We start from the raw sequence: 10,966 nt of genomic DNA on the forward strand, positions 1-10,966 counted from the left end.
GAAGAATGTACACTTTTGTTCACTTCACGTTCAAATGAGCTGAACATCCTGAAATATTGCTCACCAGACCCTAATTAAGCTTCGGTTCGTTCCTTTTTGGTAGATTTTCCTTTGTTTTTGTGTTGATTGTTATTTCTTTGCTGATATTCAAACGAGGTAATATTGTTTTCATTTTGCTTTTGATTGATCGACAATTAACACTGCTCTTTAGCGCTTTGGTGTCGAAAAGTTACTGAAGAAACAACTCAAACGATGACGCTTTTAAACTAAAGTGTGTATAAAAATAGATTTGTTACCATCATCAAGTCAAAGCCAGCCATGCCAAATAAGTGTGGAATAAGAATGCACGGGCGAGGCAGTATTATATAACGAACGAATGCCAGATAATTTTATGTAGTTGGAAAGTCTGATGTTTGCAGCGAAATTTATCGCCTGCGAGAAAATCATAACAAATGTGATTTCTGCAAATTTCCACCAAAAACGTTTTTGATTGAAAAAGCAAAATTTATCGCTTTCTCTTGACTTAGTACGGAGCGAATTGTTCGCAGTGTATAATGATAGGGCAGCCTTATAACATTAACCAAAATATAAACAAATATCATAGCACCGTTGTCCAACTGCAAAAACATCTTTGCGCTCAAAGTTCTGGCCCTGGCCCATTTAACCTCAAATGAAAATAGGCATTCTAGAATCTAGAATACAAAATCTACGAGAATCATATCATTACGCAGTCGAATCCAGAATTACGAGACTAAGTAGTTCCACGTGTCAAAATAAAACTTTCCACTCCTTTTTCTTATTTCTTTATTATCTTTACGAGCAGTCGAGCATAACGATCACGTGTATCGCGCATGATACAAGGCTGATTGCAAGAATGTCTGTCACGTGTCCAGCGCATGATCAGTTGTTTCTTATGATGAGTATCTGGGTCATGGCATGTCAAGTCATGCGTACTTGGCGGCGTTTGTGTTTTGCATTACGTCATCATGTAAGCTCTTATAAAATATAAACAAGATATGGCTTGACACTGTGAAGGTTAACTTTAGTTTTCATTCTAAATAAGTATTCCAGGTAAGTCCTTATGTTAGAAAAAGCTTGAACATAAATGCTTACGAGAGATTGCTTTGTGCAGGATGTTCACGTCACTAGTCACAACAATTGACTCTATTATTGCATCATATGTGGTCGTTCTTCTGTTACATAAAAACTAGATCTACGTTTACCGGTTGTATCTATGTAAATAAAAAGCGACTTTAATTAAGAAAATTTTTATCAATTTTTAGAATAAACTTATTGAAAATTTATCTTAAACGACAGCTTAAGAGTACATGAGTGATGCTATAACGATGACGCTTTTAAACTAAAGTTTGTATAGAAAATAAATTTGATGCAATCAACAAGTCAAAGCCACAAAGAAAGCGTCTAGCTTCTTTTGATAAGCCGTATGAGTTTTTGTACCAGGCGAAACAAGTTGAATACATGTAGTGATTTTTCAAGCTTTTTACGTATTTTTTTGCTTACGGGCGGTGTTGAAAGCATATTCTTTTCATTACTTTAACTAATTCTTGACGTTTTAAGTATTCAAATGAAATTACATCATATCAGCGTGTATAAAGCACGCCGTAATAAAAACGCGTGCTCTCCATTTCCACTTAACTCCATTAATTTCGAATTAATTAATGGGTTTACGCGATTAACTGGTCTACCGATTCACATGTAAACCAAGTTTAGAATACCATGCAATAAAATGTTACTTGCTTTTAACCGATTATATGAGTATTTGAGTCACAAGCACGCATGGGCGGCGTGGCTGAGTTTTAATGGTTCAATGCTTATTTAGGTGAATTCCTTTAGGCATTTACTTTTACAAGAAAAGACTCACAGCGGGGCAGGTAAAAAACGTCGAAATTTACCCACAGTTGTGCAAAGCAGTTAAGGAGGTCAGTGCAACATTTCAAGCAGAGCCTGGTTTACAAACCAAAATCTGTCCGGGTATAACTCTGCCAAACGTCGGATCTTGTTTAAGTTAGAAACACCGAATGTGCTGAAACAATCAAATAGTAATTGTGCGCGTAAAGCAGATGTAAACTAAGTGTGGAATAAGAATGCACGGGCGAAGCAGTATTATATAACTAACGAATGCCAGATAATGTTATGTAGTTGGAAAGTCAGATCTTTGCAGCGAAATTTATCGGCTGCGAGAAAATCATAACAAATATAATTTCTGCAAATTTCAACCAAAAACGTTTTTGATTGAAAAATGAAAATTTACCGCTTTCTCTTGACTTAGTACGGAACGAATTGTTCGCAGTGTATAATTATAGGGCAGCCTTATAACATTAACCAAAATATAAACAAATATCATAGCACCGTTGTCCAACTGCAAAAACATCTTTGCGCTCAAAGTTCTGGCCCTGGCCCATTTAACCTCAAATGAAAATAGGCATTCTAGAATCTAGAATACAAAATCTACGAGAATCATATCATTATGCAGTCGAATCCAGAATTACGAGACCAAGTGGTTCCACGTGTCAAAATAAAACTTTCCACTCCTTTTTCTTCTCTCTTTATTATCTTTACGAGCAGTCGAGCATATCGATCATGTGTATCGCGCATGATACAAGGCTGATTGCAAGAATGTCTATCACGTGTCCAGCGCATGATCAGTTGCTTCTTACGGTGAGTATCTGTGTCATGGCATGTCAAGTCATGCGTATTTGGCGGCTTTTGTGTTTTGCATTACGTCATGAAGTAAGCTCTTATAAAATATAAACAAGATATAGCTTGGAACTGTGAAGGTTAACTTTATTTTTGATTCTAAATAAGTATTCCAGGTAAGCCCTTACGTTAGAAAAAGCTTTAACATAAGTCCTTATGAGAGATTGCTTTATCTCAAACGACAGCTTAAGAGGACATGAGTGACATTATAGTCAAATGCTGCCGTTTTTATTGCAGGATATCATAAATGTTCAGGTTTAAAAAGCGTTGTTATTTTTAAAAATCAGGACTAAAAGTAATTATTGCAATTCGTTTAACATGACCAATTCATATCTTTACCTGATGGTTATCTGCGCTTTTCCATACCAAGGTAATCCGCTTGTCTATAATTGGAACATGTTTAAGAACAAGTCTAAGCGATGACTCATGGACAAATCTGTTTTATTTAAAGTAGTTTTGAATGTACTAAATATAAGTTAATGAATTATAACTTACAATATATAAATTTCCATTGACGACGTTGTTCCTAAAAGTAACAGCATTCTAAACGTTTCCTCATAATTTCATGTCAGGGAGTTTCGCGACGTTTCTGCAGGAAAAGAATGGAAATGCCACTGAAGCTACAACCGAGATGGAGACGGGATCTGTAAATTCGTAAGTTTTATTTTGCAGGCCACACAAGAACCTTTACAGCAACAGCGTGTTGTCAAACAACTTGACTAATCTATGACATAACAAGAGCCTTCATCTACGTCAGAAAGAAGGCCAAAATCTTTTTGCGATTTTCTTTTTGCCGATTACTACCTAACCACTAAAACTTTCCAAAATATTTTACCAGAATGTTAAGTTAATAATATTCTTTCGTATAAGATTAACTTGTTTTTGGACTTGCCCCTCACTTTAAGCATTTATGAGAGATTGTTTGCGTAGGTCTTGGACGTCACTTGCCGTCATAATTGGCTCTATTATTGCGTCATTTGTGGTCATTCTTCTGTTACAATGGACCATTAAAAAGTTCTTGTGCAAAAACAAGTCATCGGCGAACAACGAAAATAGAGAATCTGCACAAGTCACGCATCTCACTGACGGTAAGTGACTTAGTTGTTTTACAGCTTTAGTTTCAATGAATTGCTTCTTGGGAGACCACCATTGCTGAAAAAACTCATGATTTAGAAAATTAATTATTTTTAAAAATTTAAGTACATTTTATAAATGATTGAGGAATAGATTTTGCAGATGTTTATGTATTTCTCAGTGTTAAGAAAAATTTAAAGCTAATTATTGACTGTGACGATAGTTTCCTTAAAAACGTTTTTTAACAAAAAACTACCAACTTTTTAAATATTTATAAGTTTGTGGTTTCTTTTGTCATGATAAATTCCTTCCTATCTGGCTCTCACCGCTTACACGACTAGTCACATAACCAACCTTTGCTTTTCGAACTGTTAACAACCTTCGTTCACTGTTGGAATTAATTCCGAACTTTCCTTTTCTTCGCTGGTGCACGATAAAAACAAATTTCCTCATCATCTGACAGAAAAACACCAGTTCTTCTTGCAAGGATCAAAACCTTAACTAAAAACCGATTTTCATCACCACCGCGCTGTCATGATTAGGAGCGAGATAAGGAATCGGGGGCAGCGCAACCTGCCTTGGGAAGGTGTTGTGTAGGGAAGAGCGTTAAACGTGTAAGGTACGTGTATCTAAAACGGACTAAAAAAAGCATTAAAAAGGATCACAAGTGGCTTAAAACCTTGATACTAAACACGAAGTCACGCATCGTGGGTGACATATCTTTAAATCTATGTCTAAACACAAATCAATACCGGGGGTAGTAAACTAACAAACCTATCGGCATTGGTATTATGCAAACGATTATAAAACGTGAAATTTTTGTGATACTTCTGCCTACACGCTTTTCGCTAAGTTTAAGCAAATGTAGATATAATTCTTCCTAAAATCCCCAATTAAACAGATGAATGTAAATCTTCGCAGGTTCGTTGCAGATAACGATACCGCAGTGTTTGACCAAGCCTCCATCCTATGACGTCATCCACAAATACAAGCAACTTGACCTTGCCACCAGCACGCCGATATACTACAGTGTACCTGGCATGAAGGTGGTTCAAACTCAAATTCAAATTTGTTGTCAAATTACAGTTTGCTCTTTGTTATATAGGCCTAGTCAGTGCGGTTAGTAGGGATGTTGTTATGTTGTTAACATCAATTAAAATGCGTCGCGAATAATATTCAACTCTTTTTAGTATTATAATGCTTCTTTACAATTTGTTTTTACCTTGTGGATCGTGTTCGAGCGCCAATTTATTGACATTGCAGATTTTACTGAAATTTTACTTTATCTATGTTAAAGCATTTCATTATATACATTACAACATGCAGCACTGCGTTTAGTTATATACTCGTACTTATAATTTACCGTTGTTAATTTCAAATAACTCAAGAGTTATTACGGAGTTTTATCAAAATGGCCACAAGAAACGGAAGACGACATTGACGAGCAATCACCACCCCCTGCATATGAAGACAACGATGCGTTTGAAAAGTGAGTTTTAACTTCCCTTATTATGAATCAAGGAAGTTGCTAACTTTGTCGTAACCTGTACAAGTTTTAAGTAATTTTCGGTAAATGTTTACTTCCAAACGTAAATGTCATCTTTTTGTAGGGACGTGCAGTCTACGTCATCGTTGACAGAGCAACAAGCCGAAAAATTGCCAGCCAACGAGATCATAGTTTAATGGATTTTTGTAGTATTTTTGATGCAAAACTATTAATGATCTACTACCTTTTTCTTTGTTTTATTTCTTCATTTTTTATCGTTTTGTAAAATTAACGTGACCTCGTCGTTCATGTCGTGAGATGAAAGCTATCTAGTACAATTTTGGGCTTATTTTATGAAACTTTTTAAGTTTTTTTTTTCATGTTTGTTTTGACACGCTTAAGATGTAAGGTAGACTCAAGATAGAATAGGCTTTTAGAGCTATTGTGATTTGTTGGTACAAGCCATTCCTCAGTCCGTCTGCCACCTTCTATACAGTGCCAATAAAATGACATTTATCAAATTGAAACTACGTAATAAAGCTTACAAAAAATCTAAAATTGTATGAAATTTTCTTTTCTAGTTTTGACAAGCACTAAACGTTGTGCAAAAATTTCAACTAAATTATCATCGAATATTTTAAAATCGCCAACACGGCGCTCTGGCTGTTACAGCAACAGCTGTAACTATAAACCTCTTAAAATAATTCAGTTGCTCAATATGTAGCCCATATAGCTGCGTTTTGAAAATAGATTTTAGTTTTAGTTCACACGTCACTGTATTTTTTTGAACATCATCGTGTGCTATAAGTATTAGCTTTTAGTCGAGCGGGGACGCTCATGAATTTATACATCGATTCAAGTTGTCAGTCAAAAATGTTAATACCGCGAAAATGTTGTTTGCAACAACCATCTTTGTCTCATCCATCAGTACGTTGTTAATTTTATCTTCATTAAGCTGAAAAGCTCAAACATAACAAAAACTCAGAATCTCCTGCACACGTCACAGGGGCTTTTGCTGTTTAACGGAACGACAAAATGCAGGCAACACGTGATAAAATCTAAGAAATAACTTTCCTTTTATACTCAACAAGAAGTATGATGTGATGAATATTGATCACTTCTTTCATGTACATTAACGGTTTGATGCAAACATACACATATGAGCAAGCCTTGCCAAGCCTAATAGAAACACCTTAGTCGTATAATCGGGTTCTCGATCCAAAGAAAGAGGCACATTAAGAAGAAAAGATAAACTTAAATTTCTCAATTAAACAATCGGCCAAGACCCATATAGATAATCACTGGTAATCAAAAAAGTTTTTTTTATGCTGTTTACAAAAGATGACTTCTTCTGGTTAATTTTGGGCTGTTGATTCCAAAAATAACCTCAACAATCTCCTGGTTCCTGGAACCACATATTCATTATACGGTGTACCGACACTTAATCACGCGACACTTAATCACGCGACGCTTAATCACCGACACATAATCACTAGGACATTTAATCACGCGACACATAATCACTAGGACATTTAATCACGCGACACATAATCACTAAGACATTTAATCACGCAACTTGGATACTTAATCACGCGACATTTAATCACGCGACACATAATCACTTGGATGCGACTGCCAAAGGCTTCCTTGGTCTTTCTTTTAGAACTCCCCGACAATTGTTTTGACTCCGTTGCGCCGGCTTTCTCTATAATGTTTCTTTAAATCAACACCAGCTTCATAAAGTCTAATTGTTACATTGTCCGAAAGTATAACCTATGTAATATCTAACATTATTCTACTGTATTGTCACCGAAGCTCTTGACCAAAGTACCATCAAAACGTTACACCGTAAAATACAATGCTACTTGAAACTGTGTCAGAGCGTCGGTTTTGGAACTCTGGAACAATGCCAATGAATGAATTATTACAATTTACTATCACGACCGGTTTACAATTTACTATCACGGCTTTGGCAAGACAGGCTATCAGTCAAATGAAGGTGAATAAGGGTGAACTGTCAGCCAGTACAAGCAACGTCATCGGGTCTGTAAGCAGAGACTTGGAACCAGGTGTACTCATGGCGCTGCCAAAAAAGCAATCTTTGAAGCGGACCTTGCAGAGAAAACGTCGCGATATGCTGACTGCACACTGTACGGCCGCTCTACAGTCTCCGATGGATACTAATTTCACAATACCAGAAACATTCCAGCGCATGATTTTGCACGACTCTGGACCTGGAAACAATCGTCTGATTCTTCTTGGCAGCAGGGATCTGCTAGACGGTTTGGCCAGAGCGAAATTGTGGCTAGCTGATGGAACGTTCAAGGTTGTACCGTCTTTGTTCTTTCAACTGTACACAGTACATTTTGAACTTGTTCCCGGTCTTATTCCTGCAGCAGTTTACTGCCTCGTTCAAAATAAAACGCGAGCAACGTACGATCGCATCCTTGATGCAATTAAAACAATGATCCCCACTGCTGCACCGGAATGCGTTTTGCTCGATTTTGAGACTGCCGCAGTAAGTGCTTTCCGCACAGCATTTCCTACAGCAATGTTAGGAGTTGTTATTTTCACCTAACGCAAAGCGTCCTGCGCAAAGTTAATGAAATTGGCATGAAGTGTGACTACGAGTCTGATGACGAATTAAGAACAGCTGTTCGGTGTTTACCAGCCTTAGCCATGGCCCCTTCCTCTGACGTAGTCGAGTCATTTCTGATCTTAGCTGATAGCATGCCCGATCACGAGAAGATGCCTGAGCTGCTTTCGTATTTCGAACACACATATATCAGAGGCAGACGACGTCCGGGACGTGGTGAAAATTACGGCTCAGCCATCTTTCCAATCGAAAGTTGGAATCATTACGAAGCCGGGGCAGGTTGCATTGCAAGAACCACAAATGCAGTCGAAGGTTGGCATTTTGGTCTCCAAGTGCTTTTTCAATGCCACCACCCGACATTGTGGACTTTCATACGGGGAATTGAAAAAGACATTCAAATGCAACGTGCAACGTTTCTGCAAGGAATTGCTGGTACTCAACCTTCTATTCCAATGCGGTACAAGGCACTGAAACTGCGCGTGCAAAACACAGTTGACCGTTATCTGTCAAGCGAGATTTCAGTCTATCTTCGTGCAGTTGCTTACATTTCCCATGCATAACATTGCTGTAAATTGTAAATGTAAAAAAATATTGTAAATGTGTGATTAAATGTCGCGTGATTAAATGTCCTAGTGATTATGTGTCGCGTGATAAAATGTCGCGTGATTAAATGTCCTAGTGATTATGTGTCGGTGATTAAGCGTCGCGTGATTAATTGTCGCGTGATTAAGTGTCACCAAACCCATTATACAGACGAAGAGAGGAAGGTTTGATCCGTACTCCAGCATGGAAAATACCTTTGTGCTTTTTCATGACGTAGGTGGCCTCTTACATGCAATAAGCTATGTGTATGATTCAAAGGAATGACGTCTATTCATAGACAGCTCCAAGGCTAGTTTAAAGTGTGTGCTGTTGTACAATGAAAACAAATATGCCTCCGTACCAATTGGTCATTCAGTACATCTCAAAGAAACATATGAAAATAATAAAGTCTTAATAACTAAATGCAAATATTCTGAGCACAACTGGTTGATATGTGGTGACTTGAAATTTTTTGGTTTGCTTCCCTGCCAACAAGGTGGCTACACTAAGTATTCATGCTTTTTATGTCTATGGGATAGTAGAGCTAAAACCGAAACATTGAGAAAAAGAGCAATGACTTGAGAGAAAAGAATTTACTCTTGGAGAAAGAAACATCTGTAACTAAGCATTAGTAGATCAAAGTAAAGTATTACAACCACCTCTGATAAGCCTGAGGCATGTTTTGTGTATATTTGCCAAAACTTTCATGCCTTGAATAAAGAAAAACAAAAAGCGGGAATATTTGATGGGCCAAAGATAAGGCAGCTAATGAAAGACAAGGAATTTATCAAAACCTTGAACCAAGATGAAAAAGAAGGTTGGATGGCTTTTACCCAGGTTGTGAGCAAGTTTTGGGTAATACCAAATCACCTGATTACAAAGAACTTGTTTAGCACTTGCTTTGCGCATCTAAAAAACTAGGCTGTAACATGAGTGTAAAAGTGCACTTCTTGCATGGTCATTTGGATTATTTTCCAGAAAATTTAGGTGCTATGATTGAACAGCAAGGTGAACGTTTCCACCAAGATATAAAAACCATGGAAAAAAGATACCAAGATCGGTGGAACGTTAATATGATGGTCGATTACTGTTGGTGAGAGATGAGGAAACACATGAACATTGTCGAAAGACAAAAAGACAAAGCTTCTTCCATAAAATAATGTTGATTTCAGTATTGTAATGCTGTTACTAATTTTTAGTGCTTTTTACACCAAGGCATAATTTACGTATTGTGAATAATGCTTAATGCTATACTTATTTGTTCTTACCGTCAAAACATCGAATTGCGTTTTGTGAAAAAAATTGACGTGATAGAACAAATCTGCGGTTATTTTTGGAATCAGCGCCCAACGATTAACCAAACACACATTTTACTTTTAATTCAGCAAAATTGATGCAGTCTGGTGTTATGGTTGCTTTGAAAAGTCCCTTTTTAATCAGTTATGAAAAGCATATTTTTGAGAATTGGCCAAACTTTTACGATTCTATTATTGTTATTATTATTATTATTATTATTATTATTATTAGAATATAAATGTTAACATTTATTTGCAATAAAAAAAATTTCAAAAGATTCTTCACGGTACAGGTGGAATAGAATGTTAAGATTGAGTCTTAGATATGCAAGCCATGATCTCTGCAGTAGATTAGTGACAAACGTACGAGGAGTGCCGAATGCCTGCGGTTAGACTAGCGAGGCGGTATTATACAAGCAATCGCTGATAATCTTATATAATAATAATCGGCAGATCAAGTGTTTGCAGTGAAGCCCGCCTGCGAGAAAATCAGAACAAATAAAGTTTCAGAAAATTTTACTCAAACGTTGTTTATTTGGTTAAAAGGCTGAACATAGTGACTCTCTTTTTCATTTTAATGCCTTAGGGTGGAGCGAGGCATCAGCAAGATTAGAAAGCAAGATTAAATGAAGCAATGTGTAAAGAAGCATTGTTATGAAGCTGCAGATATCTTCGATTTTAAGATTCCTTCTCTAATATATTAAGTTTGAGATTTCGTTTAAGAACAAAATGAACTTGCTTTGACTTTGACCCTGACTTTAGTTGGTAAATATTAATTCGAAACCGAACCAAACGTCCACACGTCAACGATTATCTGTTTCCAAGTCTCGATGAATAACACCTAAAATTTACTTTGTGAGTAAACGTCATACTTCAACAATTTGTATATCATTATGACGTAGCATACAAAATCATGACCCATTGTGACTGCAATTATAATTCCAGGTACCAGATTAAAGATATTTTTGTGTTAGTGTGTGTATAAATATCTATAAACATGAGCAATAGCTTATTTTCTTAATTGTAAAATTCCGTTCACATTTCACAAAGTGCGGAATACAAGGAAACACAAAGCAACAAAAACAGGTTTCAAAACGATAAACGTGACGTCACCATTCCATGAATATGTTAAATCCAGATTAGAAAAACATTTTCTGAAAAGTATTAAAAGCCGTTTTCAGGTCTTGTAAAGCAAGCTTGACCACACCCGTCTCG

At 36.6% G+C, this 10,966-nt stretch overlaps 1 protein-coding gene and 1 long non-coding RNA gene across 3 annotated transcripts; one reads left to right on the forward strand and one right to left on the reverse strand.

Moving 5' to 3' along the window:
• Positions 1-566: 566 nt before the first annotated feature.
• On the reverse strand, positions 567-4,284 carry LOC143470981 (uncharacterized). Its single transcript, XR_013119456.1, has 5 exons — positions 4,147-4,284; positions 3,618-3,870; positions 3,214-3,362; positions 3,058-3,101; positions 567-995 (listed from the first exon to the last, which is right to left on the reverse strand). It is a non-coding gene; the product is annotated as an uncharacterized LOC143470981 (long non-coding RNA).
• LOC143470979 (uncharacterized) lies at positions 2,582-5,822 on the forward strand. 2 transcript variants are annotated; one of them, XM_076969288.1, is made up of 6 exons: positions 2,582-2,679; positions 3,291-3,372; positions 3,649-3,806; positions 4,714-4,838; positions 5,181-5,281; positions 5,403-5,822. In XM_076969288.1, the coding sequence occupies exons 2-6, from the start codon at positions 3,350-3,352 to the stop codon at positions 5,473-5,475; spliced, it is 480 nt and encodes a 159-aa protein (XP_076825403.1). In that variant the 5' UTR covers positions 2,582-2,679; positions 3,291-3,349; the 3' UTR covers positions 5,476-5,822. The 2 variants fall into 2 exon arrangements, with proteins under 2 accessions (XP_076825403.1, XP_076825402.1); XM_076969287.1 differs by lacking the exon at positions 2,582-2,679 and adding an exon at positions 2,944-3,088.
• Positions 5,823-10,966: the final 5,144 nt, after the last annotated feature.

This window comes from Clavelina lepadiformis, chromosome 9, assembly GCF_947623445.1.
Source record: "Clavelina lepadiformis chromosome 9, kaClaLepa1.1, whole genome shotgun sequence".
NCBI lineage: Eukaryota > Metazoa > Chordata > Ascidiacea > Aplousobranchia > Clavelinidae > Clavelina > Clavelina lepadiformis.

Excerpts from the sequence above, each read along its gene's own strand:
- LOC143470979 (XM_076969287.1), top strand. The coding sequence starts at position 3,037 with ATGACCAATTCATATCTTTACCTGATGGTTATCTGCGCTTTTCCATAC. Across the intron at positions 3,807-4,713 it reads AGTCACGCATCTCACTGACG|GTTCGTTGCAGATAACGATA; the intron begins GTAAGTGACTTA and ends AAATCTTCGCAG. Across the intron at positions 5,282-5,402 it reads GACAACGATGCGTTTGAAAA|GGACGTGCAGTCTACGTCAT; the intron begins GTGAGTTTTAAC and ends ATCTTTTTGTAG.